Raw genomic sequence first — 24,266 nt, forward strand, 5'->3', positions numbered from 1 at the left:
TGCTTACTACCGGGTCCTCTACTTCCGGGACTTCCTCTACAGGAAGGTTTATGTTCTGGGCCACTCGCCTCAGCAGGTCCTGATGTGCCCGGAGATCGATCGGCGGGGACCCTGATGAAGATGTGCCCGCTACCGCCTCATCCAGGGACGAGGACGAAGACACCCCAGGGAGGAGTGGTTCTTGCACGGAAGCCTCGTCCAGAGGGGCCTCCGTTTCCCGGGCATCCTGCTGCCCCATGGTATCCGTGGGGTCTTCCTCCATACCTGAGGGGGGGGGCCGATTGATTGTGGCCTCTGGTGAACGATGCTCCGATGGGTTGGAGCGAGCTTGTCCCGAAGGTTCGCCCTGGGCTTGGTGGTATGCCCAGGGCGTCCAAAAGGACCACTGAGGTGGACCCTGGTCCGTGCGGGCGTGCACATCCGAACCCCCGTAAGAGGCGCTGTCCATATGGGAAGAAGCGGACGAGTGCCTCGAAGGCCATGGAGGAGCCGCCGATGACTGTGGCAGGTCTCTACGCATCCCGACGTCGCTGCGCGGTGCCGGTGAACGGTACCGGGAGTCATGGCGGTACCGTGATCTAGACCAAGACCTGCTACCGGCTCGGTGCTGGGAGGTCAACCGGTGCCGTCCACTGCCGTGCCGGGATCGGCTGCGGTATGAACGTCGGTGCCGCGATCTAGACCGGTGCCGAGAGTAGTACGACGGCGACCGGGATCTTGAACGGTGCCGCGAGTACGACCGGTGCCGCAGGTAACGGTCCCGGGACTGAGAGCGGCGTCTAGATCTCGAGCGGCAACGCTGGGAGTGGTCCCTCGATTTGGAACGGGACCAATGCCCGGTAGTACCCGGCGAATGCGGCCGTACCATGGCGGGCTTGCCCAGCAATTGGATAACCCGCACTGGCGGTGCCGGGGGTTGGGGCAGCTCGGGCTCTGTCAATGCGATGATGTCGCGTGCCGCTGAGAAGGCCTCTGGCGTGGAGGGCGCGACGAGCTCGACCCCTGTCCTCACCGGGGAACTGAATGGCACCGGACTCAACGGTCTTTGAGGGGTCGGTGTCGACGGTGCAACGACGCTCGCTGCCGCGGCGGATGACGGTGCCGGGCGGTCAGGTTTTGAGGCACGCTCTGACTGTGGTGCAGTTGCAGGCAACGCAGGAGCCCTGTGCTTTTTGCTCCTCGGGGAGAGGGAGCGATGCCTGCTAGGGTGCCGGGCCGGTGCCGAGCGGGAAGTTGGAGCCTTCACCGGCGCCGGGCGGTCCGGAGCGGAGGCGACACTTGGTCCCGGTGCCGGAGTCGGTGCCGACAGTGGGGGAGTCAGCGCTGCCTCCATCAGGATCTGCTTCAGGCGACTGTCCCGCTCCTTCTTCGTTCGGGGCTTGAACGCCTTGCAGATCCGACACTTGTCCACAAGGTGGGACTCGCCTAGGCACCTCAGGCAGGAGTCGTGCGGATCTCCTGTTGGCATTGGCCGATGACAGGCCGCACAAGGCTTAAAGCCGGGTGAACCGGGCATGGGCCCCGGCACCGCGGGGAGGAAAAAGGGGCGAACCCCCGATCCTCAGTATAACTATTTACAACTATACTTACTTAACTTTATAACTACTACTAACACTATAATAACTGAACTATATACACTAGACTGCAGAAGAGTGAAACGCTAGGGAGGTGGAGAACGGCTAGCCGTGCTTCACAGTTCCAAAGACCGACACGGGCAGTAAGAATGAACTGAGGAGCAGGCGGGCCAGCAGGGGTATATATCAGGCGCCATACCGGCACCACTCCAGGGGGCGACCTGCTTGCCCACCGAGTGTTGCTAGGGTAAAAAGTCTCCGACGAACGTGCACGCAGCGCGTGCACACCTAACTGGAATGGATATGAGCAAGCACTCGAAGAAGAACCTCTCCTTCATTGAGTAGTTTCCCTGTAACAAGTTCTCTATTTCAGATGACTCCCAAGTAGTATCCTCACCCAGAGGAGGGAGTTTCAGAGCCAAGTCTAATAGTGAAGACAAAACTGCATACCAAATCCAGCATCTGATCTATAGGCATGACACAAAGCATGTAGAGAGGTCCAGGTTGCAGCCTTGTGATTTCATAACAGGTTTCAGCAATGCCACAGAAGTAGGTAAATGCCCTGTACAATGAGGTAGCACGCTGGAAAGAGGTTGGATCTGACAGACTCATAACATGAAATAATACCCCTAGAGATCCACCTTGAGAGTCTTTGGGAGGAGACTCTCGGTCCTTTGGATCTGTCTGCAACTGAAATAGTCTGGGAGACTTTCTAAATAGTTTAGTTTCATCCAGATGGAAGGCTAAGGCCCTTCTGACTTCCAAGGTATGGAAGACATCCCTGGTCTGATGTATTTTGGGGGTGGAAACTGGAAGATAAGTGACCTGGTTAATTTGAAATTCAGAAGATACTTTAGGCATAAATTTAGGGTGTGGCTATAACAAAACCTTTAAAAAAAAAACACACTAAAGGGATGATCTGCCATTAAATATCCCAGTTTTCCAACCCTTTGAGCAGAAGTGAGGGCCACCAAAAAGAAAGACATTTTCATGGAGAGGTGAAGTAAAAAACAAGTGGTTAATAGCTCAGAGATGTTTTGTAAAACAAAATTAAGAATTAAGAACAAAGTTCAAGTCCCATATTGGGGTTTAATCTGAGAGAAATAAAAGACTCATCAGTCCTCTGAGGAATCATGATGTTGCCACTGAGGAGGCCCATAGGGCATGGGAGGAGGCATCCATCTGCCGCACAATGGAATGGGGGTCAAGGTCATTTCCCCATCCCCAAACCTCTATTTCTCTCTCCCTCAGTGTAGGTGCTACGAGAGTAAATGTCTGGTGGAGTAAAGAGGGGATCCCTGGACAGAAATCTGGGAATCAGACTCATCCTCAACATAATCCAGTGGCAGTGATAACTGCTCATCCTGAACGGTAGGTATCAGAAAGGTAGAATATCTGGCCAAAAGATGTGGTGTTGGTTACCCAGAAGATCTCAGTACAGGCAATTGTATGGTACCAATAAGTAGTGGAGACCAGCTTGTCTGAGACAAAAAGATCCCTTGAATAGCTGAATTCCTGTAGTACCCATGGAATGTGAGTAGAAGTTGAATAGGATTCTGTAGAAACTGTCATCAGTACCAGGATAGGTACTCGTCTAGAATGTGCCGGTACTGAGGACATGGAACACTTTGAAAGAATCCATCTGGCTGACTCAGATGATACCAATGAAGTAGACTGGGACACTGGTATAAGGTCTCACAGGAGATATGCAGGAGTATAATGGAACTGACTGCTTCGAAGTACAATGTCTCCTGGAATGGTCATGAGCACCTGATGTCAAGGGAGGTGTCACTACTGGACAGGACTTTCAGATGATGTCTTAGATGACCTCTCAGTACTGGAGCCACTCAGCACATCAATGGTACTCCCTTTGTCTCTGGAACATTAATTATAAATCAGTGATCAAGGTGGGTTGTTTCCCCCCCCCCCCCTCAAAGAAAGAGATAAGGACTCTCAGGTAGGAAACTTAGTTCTCCTCATCCTCGTTGGCACCCATAGTCTTGTTTTATGAGGCTCTTGGTGACCTGAACAAAGAGGTAGATTAAGTGTACTCGGAGGCCAGAGAACAGGGGGGGTTCTCTGAGCCTGAATCAGAAGCCAGTCTTAGGGCTTGTTCCATCATAATCAATCTAAAAACTTTCTCACTCTATTCTTAATGAGTTCTGCTTTTAAAAGACGTGCAGAACTTACACTTGGTCAGTGTATGGATGACTCCCAAACAACGGAGACACTGAGAATAGCTGTCACTGACGGATTACTTCCTGGCAGAAGAGAGAGTTCTCGAAGCCAAGGGACCTTAGTGTACCCCAGAAGTGCTGATCTCCAAAATAACCCCTCAAGTGGGGAAAGAAGAGAGGGGAAAATAAAACAAACAGAACTCCCCAAAATTAAATAATAAGAACTAGATTAAACTTAAGAAAACTAACAGAAGAAAAAACAAAGCTAAACTACACCTAAAGTGAACCAGGCACGTTTGATGCTCATCTCAGGCATAAGGGCAGTGGAGAAGGAACAGAGGGCATTTTTCCTATGCAGCTCTATACATCCTTGGTACAGGCACGAGGCTGTCTGGAATGCATGTGCAAGCCAAATGGGCAGTTACTGAAAACCTCCAGTCAAAGGTGCCAAAGGGACAATACTCGAAGAAGATTCAAACTTTGCCAAGCCCTTTGCTGCTACAGAGAGTGATGGAAATGCTTACAGGAGCCTTCCCTATAAAGAAAAGGTCAGTAATTTCTTGTTTTGCTGACAGGAAGAGATAACCAACTCTGCTGTTCCACCTCCATTCAGCTCCTCAGGGCCCACTGACACACAAAGCATGAATATTTTGGACAATGATTCTGACGTTTACAATTGTCATATAATTTTCTGTGGTTGCAATAAGGCAAAGATCTCGTAAAGCGACCATATGTGCACATACTTAAGTGGTGCTTTGTGTACTGATGTTAGGTCCCAGTAGAGCCTAGCCAAATTCTTCAGCTTTGGGAGTTCTAGCCAGTTCTGCCCCAGAGCAAGGAGATACAGTTTTCAGAAACGAAGAGAGGTAAATAGTGGTGTCCCTTAGGGACCTGTATTGGGCCCCGTCCTATTTAACATTCATAAACAATCTGGAAAAAGGGGTAAACAATGAGGTGCAAAATCTGCAGATGATACAAAACTATTCGAGATAGTTAAGTCCCAGGCAGACTGCGAAGAGCTACAGAAGGATCTCAGAAAACTGGGTGACTGGGCAACAAAATGGCAGATGAAATGTAATGTTGATAAATGCAAAGTAAACAATCCTTTGGAAAACAATCCTAACTATACATTACAATGACGGGGTCTAAACTAGCTGTTACCACTCAAAGAGATCTTGGAGTCATTGTGGATAGTTCTCTGAAAACATACACTCAATGTGCACCAGCAGTCAAAAAAGCAAACAGAACGTTAAGAATCATCAAGAAAGGGATAGATAAGACAACAGAAAATATCATATTGCCTTTATATAAATCATGGTACGCCCACAACTTGAATACTGAGTGCAGATGTGGTCGCCCCATCTCAAAAAAGATATATTGGAATTGGAAAAGGTTCAGAAAAGGGCAACAAAAATTATTAGGGTTATAGAACGGCTTCCGTATGAGGAGAGATTAATAAGACTGGGACTTTTCAGCTTGGAAAAGAGGCAACTAAGGAGGGATATGATAGAGATCTATAAAATCATGAGCGGTATAGAGAAAGTAAATAAGGACATGTTATTTACTCCTTCTCATAATAAAAGAACAAGGGTCCACCAAATGAAGCAGGTTTAAAACAAACACAAGAAAGTATTTTTTCATGCAATGTGCTGCCAACCTGTGGAACTCTTGCCAGAGGGTACTGTGAAGGCCAATACTATAATGAGGTTAAAAAGGGAGCTAGATAGATTCATGGAAGATAGCCATTGATGGACCTATTAGCCAGGATGGACAGGAATGGTGTCCCTAGCCTCTGTTTGCCAGAAGCTGGGATTAGGTGACAGGGCATGGATCACTTGATGGATTACCTGTCTGTTCATTTTCTTTGGGACACCTGTCATTGGTCACTGTCAGAGGACAGGATACTGGGCTTGATGGACCTTTGATCAGACCCAGTATGGCCATTCTCATGTATGTTCTTATGTAATTCTGTGATGGTATTTAAAGTTGGGGGGAAAAAAAAAAACTACCGCAAACACTTTAGCTGGCATTAGCATTTAAATCAGTATTTATTCTTTAACTAGATTACCTGCATTCTGCTAACTGAAGAGCTAAATCAAATTTAAAGCAAGGTAACATGATACACATGGAAATTATACTTTGACATCAGAATCATGCTTACTGGTGGGTGTTCGAGGGGTTCTTGGAACTTCCAACTCAGTTTGATGATGATTCCTTTCTACTACTGGTTCTTCTACCACATTTATGCTATTGTTCTGCATGATCTCTTGTAGCATATTAAATAGTTCTTCTGCACGAGCACACTTAAAGGCAAAGATTCCTATAAACACACAACAAATTGTTTTAGATCCCTTTAAGTGAAAACAAGAACTGCTTCTAAAAACAGTTATGTAATTAATTTTTAAGTAACTTAACGGGAGTCCACTTAACGAATACCTGTTAAAGGAACTGAGCTATTATATTTTTTGTGCAACAATCAAAATAAAAATATACAGTGAGACCCTTTTAAATGAGTACCTGATAAATGAATAAGCTTCCAATGCACCAAAAGACAGATTGGAAAATAAAAGACCCAATAAGAGAAAAATCTGTTAAAATTTCTGGTTGCCTTAAATGAGGAAAAACACTTCATGAAACAGCGAAGTTTTAAAATGAATAATCTGATAAGTAGACCTGTAAAAAGAATAGAACTTTGGTGCTGCAAGATTATGTGTTTATCAGGTTTATACTGAGTTACCATAAAAAATAAAATACCTGCACAATAGGGAAGAAGGGTTTTGACACAGGGTAAAAGTCCAGGTTCTTAAAGAAGCTTAAAATGAAGGGCTAGAAGACAGATTGTGTGAAACAAACAAACAGCAAACCAATTTTTTTTTTCTGCCTTAGGGATAGACACAAAATACAAAGTTGGCAGCAATACTATGTATTTTGCCCAAGTATTGTGCCACTTTGTCTTTGAACAGTAGAGGGAGCCCAACTTACCCTCCCAAGCAAAGAGACAAGCAGTGAAGTCGCAGCTTTGGATTATTCTTTCCATTGAAAGCATTAATTTAAAGTTGACATATTCTTGTTAAAAGAAGAGAGTGTATGTGGTTGTGTTTTTTAAGAAGAACGGATTTCATCTAAAAAGTATCTTTATTTTAAGGTACCTATATCCTATTATATTTTGACAATGCAATTATGTTTATATATCATGACATTCACTTCTTGTTATCTACAAGCTTTTGATTGATTTGAATACCATGGAAAAAAGAGCGATCTAACATATTGACTATATTTTGGTGTTAAATCATAAAAAATATGCTCCAAAAGGTAGATGTGCAGTACTCTAGGTCTAAACAATCTCTGTGAAACCTCTCCAAAAGTTTTTATTTGACATTTTGCCTGATATAGTATTAATACTTCAGAAAATAACTGTGTTCTCTAGAGAAATTGAAATTCGCCCTTCTATTAAAAAGGAAGAATAAAATGTGTTCTGTTCCCAAATTGTTAGTTCTTCAGAACATGAGGTACACTTAAATTGCATATATAGAAAGTAAATTAAAAAAAAAAAGTCAAGACTTTTTACTGCAGCAATTTCTCAAATGTTTTCATATTAAAAGCCAAACTACCTGTGGCTAAGCCAAACTATGAAAAGGCAACTCCCTCCCACCCTCGAGTTAGCTAGGATGCCATGGGTTTTTTCATATCATGTACTACTAAAGCCAGTTTACCAACACAGAAACAATGTTGTGTGGTCAATGAAGTTCTGAACTGGGCTTCAAGTTTAGAAAGACAACAAATAATCTGGTTCCTGTCTACATACATAGCGGTGCAGCTGTACTGATGCAGCTGTACTGCTATAGTGCTTACTGAAGACGCTACCTGTGCTGACTGGAGAATTTCTCGTTAGCATAGGTACTCCAACTCCCCAAGAGGCTGCAGCTATGCTGTTGGAAGATGACCTCCTGTCGACATAGCACTGTCTACGGCAGGAGTACAGTCAGGAGGGGGAAGGATAGCTCAGTGGTGTGAGCATTGGCCTGCAAAACTCAGGGTTGTGAGTTCAATCCTTGAGGGGGCCACTTAAGGATCAGGGACAAAAGCAGTACTTGGTCCTACTAGTGAAGGCAGGGGGCTGGACTCAATGACCTTTCAGGGTTCCTTCCAGTTCTATGAGATAAATAGATAGTTATACCTATGTCGCTTATGGGTGTGGAGTTTTTTTTATTTAAACCAGCCTCATAATAAAAAAATAGTGAGTAAACAATGTTAATGGCAATTAAGAATGCAAATTAATCTAGCAAAATAGTAAAAATGGGTGACTCCAACTACTCTCACCTGCTTTAAATACTGGTTGCTTTTTAAAAGGTAAAGTTCAAGCCAAATCTCCAGCCCGTCTGGCTGCACTGTGCTGCAAGAAGCTGCAATGAACGGGTAGCCATAGATTCCCCTTGACACAGAGGAATTCTTGAACATCGGAGATGCGGTTGCCACCACCCCTATACCTTTATGAAGGTGGCGCGTCAGGGGTAGGGAAGCACAGAAATGGTGTCATGGAGCACACGATACTTCATCTGTTCCTTGACCAGTGCAGATGTCACATAGGGACTGCTGCAGTGTATGTAATTTAGTGTAGCTGTTTGGCCCTTCAACTGGGAGCCATTTTCACTCCCCAGTCAGCTCAAGATTAAGGGAATGGAACAGTAGGAGCCACCTTTCCCTCATTCTTCTCCAATGTGCTGAAATTAAGTGCTTCATATTTAAAATAAAAACAGAATTTAGGAAAAAGTATGATTTCACTGATGTTTTGGCTTCTATAAAAAAAATTCATAATTTTTATTTTTAAGGGAGAAGGATAGAAAATGCAAGTCTGTGTTTTAAATACTATGCTTAAAAATAAACAAGGCAGACAGACCCAATCATGCAAGTGCTCAAGTTTATTAAACCTTCCCACACACACACTTGCTGCCCTCATAACAGGTGTCGTGTGAATTCAGTTAAAATAACCTGTTAGTTTTCAGAAAGGCTTCTCTGAAATCTTCATTTTTATATTTCTCCTTCCCCAAAATGAGAAACATAAGAAAAATCAACACTTCGAGCAAGGAGAGTTGGCTGCAACCCTCTACAAAACCCATTAAATCAGCTCCTAAACTGATTAGTGATCTCACTGCAAAAGAGTACAAAATATTCCAAGCCTTTGGTGATTTCAGAAACTAGAAGTCTCCCAGATCTTCTTTCATATAGTGCAGACAGACAAACTGCTCCAGAGCAATCAGGTACACCCTATTTAAAATGCTGGCCATTTAACCAGAACTGTTTCCCAAAGGGCTACTTATAAGATTTTTCTGTGATGTCTGCATTCAGGGAGAAAAACCCCCCTCTTTGCATTCTTGCTCTCAGGAAAGCAAAACTGAGTGAGCTGTATTTCATTTACAGACTTGTGAAATAGGTTGCTAAAATATACATACATACACACACACACACACACACGGGCTACCTACCTTGTCCAGTTTGACATCGTCGACCACTTTCAAAAGAAAAGAGATTTGAATCATAGCCGTAGCGACGGAGACAGAGGTAGTGCCATTTTACAGAATCCCGTTTACGGGTGTATAAAATTAGCTCTGTATCTGTAAGTTCCATTACGCCAGAACCCAGTTCATTACCATCATCATCTACATTAATGACCTTTAAAATAAGAGTTATATACCATTATATAAGCTTCTTGGACATTTCATTAACATACAGCATCTGACTCATCAAATACAAATTTGAAAAAAAGAGTTTATAGCTGCTGGTGAGATACAAAACATTACAGGTTTAACTATTTTTGAAAATAAAATATTTTTGTATAAGAGCAAGTCAGGAAGTGCTAATTCTCTAGATGAGAGTATTTGCCTCTTTTTTTAAAAAAAGAAGTGTATGTTTAAAAAACAGTGTGTATCAAAAGGTGCAAATCATTACTGTATCTTGTTACCTCAACATTACAGACATTTGAAGCAGAAAGGCTAAGTCCAATAAAATCTAAGAGTCTGTATTTTTTATATATAATATGTGAATTAAAACTGTTACCGCACCCTCTTTATCCCTGATAGAACTTGGACAATTCCCACATTTATTCACACTGTAACAACCCCTATTTCAGTGCGTTTGTCCTAACCACTCCTTACTCAATAGACACACTGGTTAGAATTAATTTTCTTCTTAAAAAGAGTTATTGTCAAACAGAAATCTAGCCAATTTTTAAAAAGGAGAAGTTGTTTCACCTGCCACCGAGATTCCTGACATTTTCTGTGGTTTCGCAAATAATCTCTTTTTTCTCTCCCTGGTTTTTAAATAAAAGACTCACACAAACAGAGGAGTTAACTGTACAGTGGGAAAAGAGAAACTGACTACCAAACAAAATGCTGTCAAAGCACAAACTGAAAAACCAGAAATAAAGTCTCTGATTTTTCAGTTATTAGGTGCTATTTGTAACAAACGTATGTAAAAATGTCCAGACATTAATGTGGTATTTAAGATAACAGCATCCCCTTAAGTTGTCTGCAAAAGTCACTGTTCACGATGGAAAGTACAGCCACTCACCCTCATTCTCCTGGGATTTCGGTGAGACAGAGTGGGACAGAAAATCAAATATTAATCTTGTGTAACTGGGCAACATGAGACCATTGCAGTCAATATGACTACTTATGGTTAAGGTTAAGCACTTGCGTAAAAGTATCTGCAGGCCTAAAACTCCTAGGAATTCTTTGCACGAGACAACAAGGACTTGGAAATACCACTTCTTCTTCTTCAAGTAAAGCAAGTTTTCTCAAAAATGTTACCTTAATTCTGACCTTCTGTTTAAATGGAGATACATCACCCAAGAATTGCCTAAGATACATGGCTTTTCACCTTACAGAAGACAAAAGGTCTACGAATATCCATCACCACTCAAAACCAGATCTGTTTAAAATATTCCTTTTACTGGACCTATTATAGGGCTCCTTAGAGATAAAGAAGACTTCTTAGCCATACAAACTGGTAAGTCTCTGATGGCTTGATTTTCATAAACATTACAGGTTTCAGAGTAGCAGCCATGTTAGTCTGTATCCGCAAAAATAACAGGATAATAAGCTTTCGTGGGCTATAAATTTGTTAGTCTCTAAGGTGCCACAAGTACTCCTGTTCTTTTTATAAACATTACAAAACACTTTCTTCATTCTAATTCTTATATCTGGATTCTATTTTGCAAGAGAATGACAAAATAGTTTGCAACACAAAAAATCAACTGCTTACCTTAAACTTGTTTCGATGGTTGTCTGGGACAGTCTCTTTATCTGGACAGCTACAGCAGCTACCCATGGCTTCTTTAGAAGACCATGTAATCTCTAGAGCCCAAAAAGAAAGTGGTAATTTACTTGGGGGAAAGGAACTAAGGAATATCCAGGGTAGATTGATTTAAATAAAAGACATTTACATCAACAATTTTAACCATGATTTAAATCAGCAAGCAGGAAAGCTTGATTTAAGGTTTTTGGGGTTTTTTTTTTGCATTTGTTCTTTTTATTTTCCTAACAAATATAGTTCTTACTGGTTGATGTAATCATTAAAAACATGTTCATTTGCAAGTACTAAATATAGTACTTACACTAAATTTGGTACTTGTTGCTAAATCAGGAATATACATAATATCTGTTCATATTTATTTAAGCAACTGTATAGCTTAACATTTCAGATTAATTTTTACATTATATTGTGTTAGAAAACAGTTAGACTAATTTATTTACTAGATTAATATTTTACTCATGATTTAAGTCAAGTTGTATTTGGATGAAAATTGCAATTCAATTAATAACACTTTTAAAATTCTGTTTTTAATTCAATAAAGCTACCTTGAATATGATAGATAACTAAGGGGAAAGGTAAGTTTACCAAAACATGTTTTGTATTTAAATTTGATTAAACAAAGTACTTGTAGTTAGTAAATTGAACTAATAGTTTCTGGTCACCATGTCTTTGACTACTTTTAAAATCTTGAATCTCACTCTCTCATATCTCATTTTTGTTCATAGATTGGAAGAGGAAAACAAGTTTTCCTGCTTTTTTGATTCCCAACCAGTTTCTTAACTTTGAATGAACTTATCACTGAACTAAAACTAGTTGAATAAACTGATGTTTAGAAAATATTTTCTCTCTATCTGCAGAAGAGACTACTGCTATCAAGAGTGGTTTCACATTTCAACACACTTTGGGGTTCTAGGTACTTAATCAGTGACTTTCTCCAAGTCAGTGTTCTGACTATCTTTTAAACTTCAGCATCTAATATGGGCTGATTTATTTTAATAAAATGATTTTTAATAGATTTCAGTAGGTTTAGGATAGGTTGTCAATTTTAAATATATTTAATTTAAATCCCTTTTTAAAAACTTAAAATTAATTCAGACACCCCAATAATATCCACTAACCATACATAAATCTCATTGACACAACAAAACCAAATGCACTAATATTTATCCTTGATATGACAAATGTCTGATGTATTTTGCAGCAGTCACACAAGCGGTTATAAAAATATTAAAACATTACATAATAACATGCCATTTTTTAAATTTGTATTTTCTAACAATTTGACTGGGAAAAAAAAAATGTCCATACAAAGTTGTGAGAATCCTGCCATAAGTAAAACTTGCAGTAACCAAATAGACCAAATAGATTCATTTAAGTTGTGAATTGAAATCCCACAACAGCATTTGGAAACGTTTCTTGATGAGACCCTCACCCTTCTCCAAACTATTCACACTGGGCCAAAAGGCTCTAAAAGGCCCAGTTCTGGCTCAGGGAGAATTTCCCCAGCACAAGTACCATGAAGATAGCCTATGGATCCTTACACAAACTCCAGTTATAAGTAGTATGCATTAGGACAGTGTCCCAGCAGCAGACAACACTACAAGTCCCTAGGGCAGCTCTGGAAGGCTGCCCTAACTTAGACAGGCCCCAGGGACCTCTCCAGCCTCCAAAGCATCCCAGTATTTGGAGTGCCCTTGGAGGCATAGCACAGAGCCTCACCCAGGGACACTGGAACTGAGGGAGGGGCAGGGGTCCTGTAGTCCAGTGGCTTTCAAACTTTTTTACAGGTGACTCGTTTTGCTTAGCAAGCCTCTGAGTGCGACCTCCCTTATAAATTAAAAACACTTTTTTAATACATTTAACACCCTTATAAATGCTGGAAGAAAAGCGGGGTTTAGGGTGGAGGCTGACAGCTCGCGACCCCCCCACGTAATAACCTTGTGACCCCCTGAGGGGTCCCAACTCCCAGTTTGAGAACCCCTGCTGAAGTCTATTGATGCTGCTCGTTTATTTTGAGGAAGTATTCTTGAAAACATTAATTATGAAAGGTAGCTATAATGCAGATAGATATTAAAGTTAATACAAATAAACACATTTACAACAGAAGGGCTTGCTCTGTGGTCCACAGAGCACTTCCATGTGGGTGCAGAGCTGTTTCAGTTACAATGGGGAAGTGTGACTTCCAGATATAGAGCAATGGGAGTTGCAGATGAAGTGAAGAGATCTGGTACTTAATTTTCAACACTACCCTCCCACCCCCAAGAGGAGGAAATAAATAGAGATACAAAAAGGGAGAAGGGAAATACAACCCAATAGTCAAAGGAGTTTATGGTTTTGCCTCCTAAATGTTTTAGGACACAAAGCACTTAAAGCTATTTCAGGGACAGTGAGGAATTGAGGTTAAAAGGCCTACAGTATGGAAGCTTGAGAACTGGTGGAACTTAACTGAATTCACTCACCTAGATGTGGCCATTAATATTCCTAGCCTCTGCTGCAGCATCAGGACTTCTGTCATACTTCAAAATGGCATGTTGTCTTCTCACATTAGCAACCACTTGATCTAAAAATATAAGTGGGGTGGGGAGAGTTGAACAACTTGACTTTATACATACTTTCCTTCAGAAAAACCTTGCTATTAATGTGCATTTATACATAGTCAACACTGTATTTTGGAGGCATTGTATAGGGCTAGACTGCTTTAGGTACAGTTTTGTGTAAGAAACAAATCTTTGCACAACGGTGCTGCCCTAGAAGGACCCCAGGGTCTCAGAGTCACAATACATTTCCTGCTCCCATCTTGCTTGCAGGGAGAAGAAATCTGCTAATACTGGTGCACTGGAGCAGTGGTTCTCAACCAGTGTACAGAGAGATCTTCCAGAGGTTACGTCAAGAACTAGGGGTCACCAAATGAAATTAATAGGCAGCACGTTTAAAACAAATACAAGGAAGCTCTTCACGCAGTGCACAGTCAACATGTGGAACTCCTTACCTGAGGAGGTTGTGCAGGCTAGGACTATAACAGCATTTAAAAGAGAACTGGATAAATTCGTAGTGGTTAAGTCCATTAACGTCTATTAGCCAGGATGGGAAAGGAATGGTGTCTCTAGCCTCTGTTTGTCAGAGGGTGGAGATGGATGGCAGGAGAGAGATCACTTGTTCATTACCTGTTAGGTTCACACCCTCTGGGGCACTTGGCATTGGCCACTGTCAGTAGACAGGATACTGGGCTAGATAGACCTTTGGTCTGACCCGGTACAGCTGTTCTTATGTTCTTAATTCATCTAGATCAGTGTTTTTCAACCTGGGAGTCATGAGCCGCAGACGTGTCACGGGAGAGGTTATGAAGGGATTGCAAGTGCACGGCTAGCATTAGGGGGTGGCAAGCATGGTAACTGCCTGGGCCTCACACCACAGGGGGCCCCTGCAAAGCTAAGTTACATGCTTCAGCCCCAGGCAGCAGGGTTTGGGATTCAGAGTCCAGAAAGGACTACAATAGTCTGGAAAGGTTGAGAACCATTGCAATGGGGGACTATACCCACTCTCTACCCATACCCCACCTAATTGAGAGAAGGGAAGTACCTGATACACAGACACATGGTGTATAGCAGGAGCTAACAGACACCCTGGGGACGCTGCACAGAGGAGCATGTATGTCTCTTATTCCTTGTCCTACAGAACATGTAGGATAGTATCAATGGGTATTCTTAGCGCGTTAACCCTCCTTGCAACCCTCCACTGGCTTCTCCTTCTCTATCACAACCTAAGCTGTTTGTCTTCACTTACAAGGCCCTTTACGAATTATCATCTCACTTACTACTGAAAGGTGGACTCCTGGCTTCAATTCAGTCATGATGCCACTGCTCGCCTGTTTTCAAACAAGCACCTCTGTGCTTTCTCCCATGTTGTCTTTCACTCTTGGGAGGTACCCCCTGGGAACATCTGCAAAACTACCCCATTAACCACCTTCAGCTCCCACCCTGAAACTCTCCTTTGATGTGATGCCTATAAAAACTTGACAATGGTTAGACTGTTGGTGGCACTGTTTATCAAGCTGACCAATGCGATCTCATTGTTCCCCTGTACTCGTTTATATATCTTTAGACATCTGCTGTGTTATACTTAGATTGTAAGCTCTTTGGGACAGGGACTGTCTTTTTTTCCCTGTATTTTTACAGTGCTCAGCACAATAGGGTCCTGAACCATGGCAAGGCTCCTAGGTGCCATGGTAATACAAATTAATAATTATGGATAGTATGAATGACCCCATCTTTAAATTATATAGATTAAAAAGTAAAGTCACCACAGTGGACATTCAAAAGCAGAATATCATAACACTGCTTGTTTTTCATTAGACGATAACAAAAGCTTGAGTGATCATTTTAAGACATTACAATTACATACAAAACTGCACAAGCTTTGCTGAACTTCGATAAAATATGAGTCGTGCAGAGATGTAGGATGATCACTGTTTACATGCTGTACATTTAGGTGTGTGTATACACACTGAAAGTTATATAGCCATGTTAACCATGTTTGCACTATATTGTTGCCTCGAAGACATGTGGTAGTCAAAGCCTTGCAGCAAGTGAGGATGTATAAATGATTTACATAATTGCATTATATTTTCCATTCAAATTGCTCTTTCAGGGACAACTGCCTAATACCCACCTGAAGTTTGCCTACTCTAGCTTTCACTGTAACTTAGTTATTTGTAAACTCATGTCCTCCTCACAATCTTCTTTACTAGACTACATAAACTTCACTACCTCTGCCCCCCATGTGTCTCATCTTCCAATCGTGATATCATTTCATCCTGCCCCCTTGCATTCATGCACTATGATACAGTTTTAAATTACACAACCCCATTTTTCCACAAGAACTCCAGCTTATTCACTGCACAAGGGGGAAGAGTTAAAGTTGAATGGGCATAAATCTGTCAATTCCTAATTTTTGATTGCTTGACTTTGTAACCTGTTAATATTTTTTTTTTGGGGGGGGTTGTGTGTGATAAAAGATATAAAGTGTGCAATCATCCAAGTTAAAAAAAATTGAGTGATTAGTGGGGGAAGTGAAAGAAAAGGAGCCTTCTTTCTCTAGCCCTCATTCCTTTGAAAGCTCTCCTGTCATCTGGGAGTTGGTTAAGGAGAGTATGGCTCTTCAAATCCAGTAGCTGCAACGTGGCTAGGTCCATTTGCTCATAGGTTCCAGTTCTGACTGAGCAATGAGTAGTCCTGTGATCATGCCCACTTTGCCCAATAACTCAATTTTAAGTTCTTGCTTTGCAAAATATGTTTATAAATTATTCCTTTAGTCAAAATACATTGTAAGATACCTTTCCTTCTCTAGCACATTCTTTTACCTCAAGGAAGTTTAGCCTTTTTAAAAAAACAGAGTTCCCTCCAGCAGATTTTTAGTGTTCAACCATGAGATAATGGTTGACCACAGCTACGCTAAATATACTCATATCATCATTTTCACCTAGAGCATTCTAAATGCAACAATTTGGAAGACCACATCTACTTTTTAACCTTAAAATTAAAATGTCAGCATGCATATATACACATATATGTACACACACAGACAGAATCTAGCTACTTTATGATATTTTTCTTCTTTAAGAAGGGGCTTAACCCTGAGTCCTGAAACTAGAACACAGAACTGCTGTACTTTTATTTTAATGCTTACCTTAAATTCTAACTTTACATATCATATATATTTGATTTAAAAAAGGTAAAGAAGATAAAGGATAGTCAAATTAAATTGGCTTTGAACATTAACTTATCTAGCACCAAAAAGCAGAATAGTTAGAACAGAAATCAGCATAACCAATGAGGTTATTCCATTGCTCCTGAGATGCATTAATTCAACTTTAGCTTAAAGTTGTATGTAATGTGTGAGGGTTTTTTTGTTTCTTGGTTTTTAAACTTAGGAACTCCATAAGGACTGCAAATTTGTGGCCAAAGAGTGAAGAGAATGAAGCTAACAAATTATTTTTTTCCACGTGCATTTCCTTAACAGTTAATTTGAGATACTGGATGAACAGTGTTTTTGAGATCACTAATTTACATTACAGTACACATTTTAATAATATAACTAATGCTGGGATACCTGGGTACTAAAATCCAAGAAAATACATATGTAACAGAACAAGGATCAAATCCTCAAAGTTTCAATTCTTCCCATTTCTAAATATTTTTTTTTCAAAATAAGTATATTAAAACAGTAACATGAAAGTCATGGTTTGTCTAAACTCTAAATTAGTCAGCTAACAATTAATTTACTATGTTTGTACCAGAGTTGAATGCAAATATTTAACAAGCAGTATCAAAAAGCTTACAAACACTCTCTGAACGTTACAATTAAAAATTTTCAGTTACAGTAATACTACCATGGTCAAAGGCTTCAGAAATACTTAACTGGGTTTTCACAACTGCCTGCTATCAAAACAAGAAAAGGACTACATTCAATTTGTAGTCCCACTTAAACACCATAGTTAAATTCTACGACCAGCTCATTAAACAAAAATTTGGAAATTAGTTGCATTTGAAGCTTCAAGATAAATCCTTGAGATTTTGAAGGAGGAAAGTTGAATAACTTGAAAAACATGTTATGTTTGTGATGCAGATTGAACCGGGGAAGAATTCTATTTCATGGTGTCCCCTCTGGGCAGTGAATTCAAGTCACTGCCTGCTGGACAGTTACTTCTACTTAAACTGAAATACAACAATCCCTCAAATAAATTTTCAAACTCACTTTACAAAACTGCTTTTAGCTACAGAGTAAACTCTGTCATTTTATCACATTTTTATTAAGTGTCTGGTTTGCTCACTTTTCAGGTTAAATTAAGTATGCTACTGTAGCATAATCACAAAGCAGATGACTAAACATTTTTCTTCTTTCAGATTCTTCTTGGTAAAATCATAACTTGACTTTTAAAACTGGAAATCATTTTAAAATCCTGGGCAAGTATGTGAAAAACACACTGCTATCAATTATTTAATGCAGTGTTTCCCAAACTTGGGACGCTGCTTGTGTAGGGAAAGCCCATGGCGGGCCCAGCAGTTTGTTTACGCCGCGTCCGCAGGTTTGGCCGATCGCGGCTCCCACAGGCCACGGTTCGCTGCTCCAGGCCAATGGCAGCTGCTGGAAGCGGCGCGAGCCAAGAGACATACTAGCCACCGCTTCCAGCAGCTCCTATTGGCCTGGAGCAGCGAACCGCGGCCAGTGGGAGTCGTGATCAGCCAAACCTGCGAATGCGACAGGTAAACAAACCAGCTCAGCTTGCCAGGGGCTTTCCTTACACAAGTGGCATCCCAAGTTTGAGAAACACTTATTTAACAGAAGCATTGTGCTGAAAATACCAGTGGTAACACCAACAATGAATTATGTAAGAGAATGAACAAAAAAGGCCAGTTATTTTTTCCTAAATTCTTGAAACAAAAAACAACTTGTTCAGACTCCAAATTTAGTGTACAGTATTTCAAGTCCCTTCACTGGAAATGGAAAATTCTGTCTTACCTGTGAGTTTTCTTTCTAGAATCCTCCAGGTCAGATAGTCTTTGTAGTAGGGCCGTCCCCATCTCTATGGCAAGGGGAAGCATACTAAATCTCTTCCCTGAGCATGGGCTTCAGCCAGCGGTGAGCTGGAGCCAGTTCCCACCAGTTCCCAAGAACCGGTTGCTAAAATTAGACCTCCTTGGAGAACTAGTTGTTAAAGGGCCAGGGGATGGGCAAAGAACTCCGGTCCACGGGCCGGACCATCCTGTTGCTCCCAGGATTCCCAGCTGGGGAGGCTGAGGTTCCCCCAGCCCCTCCTCCGTTTCCCCCCAGCTGCAGCGTGGCCAGCCGCTGGCACCAGCTGGGTAGCTCAGCAGGCAAGGTAAGTGGGGGGCTGCAAGCTCCAGGGCCGCTGGGTGGGGGGCAATTTTCCCCAGGCTCTGCATGGGCCCCTGGCCCCACGAGTATGTCTCCCCCTGCCCCAGCCCCTCCCCCGTTCCCCCCCTTAAATCAGAACTTTTTATAGGGAACCAGTTGTTAAGATTTTGGCAGCTCATCACTGGCTTTGGCACACCTCAGGAAGAACTAACAATCATTCTGGAGAGTATTGTTTTTCCAGCTTTGGAAGCTATATAAAAGTTTGCAAGTGCTAGTCAACACAAACTATTTGCAGCAGAGCCTTGACAAGAAATTTAGGAATTTCCTGGAAGAATACACTCTTCTGTTTCAAGCCTCTTAAGAATGTAAACAATAGTGGGGGGAGGGGAACTGGACATTAATCAATTCTCTGAGGGAGGGTCAGACTACAGCATGGAGGTTCCTCGGATGAAAATTCATGGATAAGACAGATTTTTCCCTTCCAGTCCCTTCCATATCAAGAGTCTTGACAGTGGGAAGCAGCAAATAATCCCTTGGGAGGGAAGATTCCATTTACTCCTGTGGAACTGAAAAGGAATTTACAGAACAGGGTACCCCAGTAATCCTTAACACCCTTCTACCAAATGCTGCAGGATGTCAACTCTAATGTCTGAAAAAGTTGAGGGAAAACCCTGTAGTAGCTTTACAGATTTCCTTTTAAGATTTCCATCCACAAAAAAGTTACTGCTCTTTTCACAGAGTGCACAGAAACAAAAGGAGAAGAGCGCTGAATGCCTCTGCTATGAACATCTTTATCTGTAGGCTCTTCCTTAGGATGTCTGGATTCAACCAGAAGGGCAATATAAAACTTCCTATTATATAAGAAAGACTGTAGTGACCTTGGGGATGGAGGGCTGGCTAATTCACAAAACTACCACGTTTGAGAGAAAATATAAGTCAGGTTTCATCGAGATCCTACCAAAAACAAACTCTCTTGGACAAGAAAGTGGTGAATAAGCAAGATACTTTAAGTGAGAAGGGAAAGGCACCTACCCACCTGTGAGACTGAAAGGTAGTTCTATTAAAACTTGTAGGACATAGATTAAGATCATGCCAAGAGCCTCCATATTGCCAGAGGACTGATGATAAAGTGGTGGTTGTTAGGAATCTATTATATCGCAATAATGAGAGATTCTTATGCATCTTACAGTGCAATATGCCAACAGAAACTGACTTGTCTTTCTAAAACAGTGGTCTCCAAATTGTGGGGCTCTCCCCCCTAGAGGGGCATGGAGGAACATTCAGGGGTCACAGTGGGGCCTGGGGCCAGCCCCAAAGGGGGGCAGGGAGGGAGTGCCACTGAACCCCCCTTCATCCCCAGCTCTGCTCCAGCCCTGTGCCACCCCCAGTCTTGGCCTCCGACCACCGCAGCTCCCCAATCCTGGCCCTGCTCCTGACCCCAGCCATGGTCCCCCCCCCTTACCCTTGTCCACACCTGCCCCGCCACCCAGGAGCAGTGGCCCTGCTTCTGGCCCCGGCTTGGGGGGGGGGGGGGGCACAACAGGGGTCAGAGGAGCAATCATGAAAAGTTTGGGGACCACTGCTCTAAAACAAAAAAGTATTGATCACGACATCTATGGTCAGGGTGTCTTGCAAAAACAAAGAAAAAGAAAAAGAAAAAAACAAAAACAAAAAAGTGTCCTTTGTGTCATCTGACTTTCCCTGATATGTATCCCTTGTAACACCAATATACAAACATCACATGATACATAGACATCATTTGTGAATTTCCTCCAAAATGTTAGGAGAAAGTTTTTCGCACTGTTATTGTAGCCACACCGGTTCCAGGGCATTAGACACACAAAGCAGGTGAGGTGGTATCTTTTATGGGCTAACTTTAGTTGGTGAAAAAAAACTTTCGAGCTACACAGAGCTCTTCTTCAGGTCATCTTCCCAGATGTAACCAAGGCTGATGGAAGCCAGAGTGGCAGTGGGCTAACAAGCAGGCTACTGGAATCAGAGCGCTGAACCCAAGCTCCTTAACACAGCTACTCGGTGTGTGCTTGTGTGCTGGCTGGAAATGCACCTATCATAGTATCTTTCCCCAATCTGAACCTTAGAGTCCAAAAGTTGGGGTATCAGCATGAATTCCTCTAAGCTTTATTACCTGCTTATATCTGATAAGCTGCCACCAATCAGGAATTCCAGTGCCTGATACACTCTGGTCCCCCCAAAACCTTCCCTGGGGACCCCCAAGACCCAGACCCCCTGGATCTTAACACAAGGAAAGTAAACCCCTTTCCTCACCATTGCCTCTCCTAGGATTTCTCTCCCTGGGTTACCCTGGAAGATCACTGTGATTCAAACTCCTTGAATCACAACACAGAAATTAGGTTTGTTCCCCTACCTTCTCCTCCTCTCCAGGTGTTCCCTCCCTGGGCTCCTAGAGAGATAAACAGATTCAAGCTCAGTGAATCTAAAACAAAGGGATTCCACCCTTCTCCCCTCCCTTCCCCTTCCCTGTTAAGTACAGACTCAATTCCCTTGAGCCTCAACAAGGGGAAAAAATCAGACAGGTCTTAAAAGCAAAACTTTTAATAAAAAGAAAGAAAAAACATAAAAGTTATCTCTGCAATTTAGATGGTAAAAGTTACAGGGTCTGTCAGCTTATAGAAACTGGAGAAAAAGCCTCCTCCAGCAGAAATACAATTTAAAATACTTCCAGCCAAATACACATTTGCAAATACAGAAAACAATCAAAAGACTATAACCGCCTTTCTTACTAAATACTCACTATTCTGAATATATAAAAGAGACTGTAGCAGAGAAATTGGCAAGAAACCGGTTTGCACGTCTAGTCCCTTTCAGGGCCCAGAGAGAACAAAGCCAAACCCAACAAAAAAGAAAAAAGAAAAAAAAAGGCTTCCCTCCACCGAGATTTGAAAGTATCTTGTTTCCTGATTGGTCCTCTGGTCAGGTGTTTGGTTCCCTGTTTGTTAACCCTTTACAGGTAAAAGAGACATTAACCCTTAACTATCTGTTTATGACAGCACCCTCAAGAGAGCTACAGCAGAAATGCATTTTGAGGCACTCATGGCTACAGGGCAGGAGTGACAAACCCTCACTGGGTTGGACTGCATCCCAGAATGTGACCTGAATTGCTCTGTGTAGCTTGAAAGCTTGTCTCCTTCACCAACAGAAGTTGATCCAATACAAGACATTACCTCACCCACCCTATCTCTCTAGGAGAATGTTTATCAGCTTCTTAGAATGAGAATCTGTAATTCTTTCCTATCTGCTTCCCAGCTGACTGATTTGGTAGCACTGGATATTGTTTCAAGATGGGTCCCTGTTGCACTAGTGGGTGGAGAGGCACGAGAAGGAGCGGTGGGGTCCGAGACAAGGTTCCAATGGGTCAGGTCTCGGAACCAAGGTACGAGGGTTAATGGAGGTGTAATCACTGTAGTATGCTCTTTCACAATCTGTTACTATTTTGATAGTCAGGGCTGCAGGGCGTTGGGGATAGAAAGGAAACAAACAAACAAACAAACAAGACTTTTAGCCCACTTTCACAGATATGGGGACCACAGCCTCTGCTTCTTAATGTGCATCTCACATGATAGCTCTTGGCTTTCCAACTGAAGTTGGATGCAAATTGGTTCATCAATAGGCTTTAAGCCTGACCCGTGAGGCACAGAAAGGCTAACTGATCTAAACTGCATTTCTTTGGTTCTAAGTGCATCTTCAGATGCTGACTTTCCTTTGTGTAGAACCATGGGGGTAGGGAGGGAGAGCAAGTGAGCATACATGCATGTTTCTGCCAAGGGCACAAGCAAGAATTCTTCTCCCAGCAGGGCTGAAGATCTTCAGCCTTAGCAGCCATGTACAGACTGTTTCCAAAGAATCAAAAATGCTGGAAATCCAGGAGTAAACTTGACAGCCCACAGAACGAGAGAGGTTATACTCCATTTCTCCTCTTTGGGCTATATCCCTCTCCCAAGTAAACTAGGAGTCCAGCTATGTTCCCTTTACATGGGGTCTGGTATCTGTGCAGATGACCAGTTCCTCCAGACCCAACATCAGGCAGCTGTTAAATAATATTAAGAATGAGGTCATTGAGATAGTGGATCTGGACCAAGACCTTTATATACTATTTTGTTGCAACTGCTGGCTGGAAGCAATGCAAGAATTGTGCCAGGCATATACACAAGACCAACTAGCCCAGGAGCTGAGTCAGATTTTTCCTATGAGAGATGTGCTAATATTTGGCAAATAAGACACTATTTTCTTTTCTCTCCCTTCTGCCGCCCCCGAATAAAGATTGTCCCAGACAATAACTTAGATGCTGGAGTTTTGTGAGGGCTGTAATTGGCTCTTCAAACCTGTTTGCTCAAAGCCATGTTTCTGAAGACTTTTTAGCTATAGCGGCTGGGTCCAGTGTAATATAATGAGAAGGCTGTCCAGACTAGAGTAAACATGTATCCCTTTCACTAGAAGGAAGGAATGAAATGTCATTTGTGAATATCCATGTAGAAGTTAGAAGTCCAAAAAAGGATACTTTAGCTTCTGCTACAACAAAGTATCTCTGGGCGAGTCTCCCCAGTCACATCTTCAGTAGATCCCTGGGAGGTTTATTTTCATATTTCAAAGTCTTGGAAAGAAAATGCTGCAATGATGGATTTTAGTATTTCTAACCGGAATACATGATCTCCTTCTGGACTTGCTGAGGGATCAGAGATCTAAAATTTGTACCACAAAGAATCTTTTGCCTCTTCCAAAATATTCATCTCTCACAGAACTGGTTCTTATTGTTTCAAAATGTGTGGGAGATGGACTATTGCACGCTTCATCTTCTGATGCTACAAAGGTTCTTATTGATAGTGTGGATTTGTTTTAATTTACTGTGAGTAAAAGAAACTATTTTCCCTAGGACAATAAGTGAGTTCTACTGAATATCCTTCCCTGATTATCTCAAGCTCCTATTCTCTGGAGGTGATTCACTTCTAGATCAGGGCCCAGCCTGAAGCATCCCTGCTATGGAGAGGGAGTTCATTCTAAACTTGGGAAGCCAAAAAAACAAGAGAAGCTTTCGGGGCTGGATGGTTTTCCAGAGAATCCCAGTCTTGGACTTCTAAGTCCACGAGAGAGAATGGCCGCTTCCCAATTGTAATATCCATGTTGGACTCTGGAGGAGGACTGGCTTCAAAGGAAATACCTGCTGAGATAAGGTAATTTGAAGAGTCTCTCACTGGGAGGGACTTATTCCTCTGTCTAAAGTCTCAGTGTTTGCTTTGCTTCTATGCTCCCAAAATGCTTACAAGATATTTGGAAGGATATCAGAGTTTAGCCT

General features: G+C 42.2%; 1 protein-coding gene across 11 annotated transcripts in view; it reads right to left on the reverse strand.

Annotated features, from left to right (window-relative positions):
* FRS2 (fibroblast growth factor receptor substrate 2) overlaps positions 1–24,266 on the reverse strand; it is a 91,517-nt gene that overhangs the window by 13,788 nt on the left and 53,463 nt on the right. For 5 of the 11 annotated variants that reach the window (XM_030548754.1, XM_030548757.1, XM_030548761.1 and 2 more), the window contains 4 exons: positions 13,522–13,622; positions 11,012–11,103; positions 9,235–9,421; positions 5,913–6,071 (listed from right to left, as the gene is read on the reverse strand). In XM_030548754.1, the coding sequence (XP_030404614.1) occupies positions 5,913–6,071; positions 9,235–9,421; positions 11,012–11,077 (412 nt within the window). In that variant the 5' untranslated portion in view covers positions 11,078–11,103; positions 13,522–13,622. Of the gene's footprint in view, positions 1–5,912; positions 6,072–8,071; positions 8,486–9,234; positions 9,422–11,011; positions 11,104–13,521; positions 13,623–21,323; positions 21,360–24,266 lie in introns of those variants that run through there. The other 6 variants (XM_030548759.1, XM_030548755.1, XM_030548760.1 and 3 more) reach the window with 3 other exon arrangements.

This window comes from Gopherus evgoodei, chromosome 1, assembly GCF_007399415.2.
Source record: "Gopherus evgoodei ecotype Sinaloan lineage chromosome 1, rGopEvg1_v1.p, whole genome shotgun sequence".
Lineage (NCBI taxonomy): Eukaryota > Metazoa > Chordata > Testudines > Testudinidae > Gopherus > Gopherus evgoodei.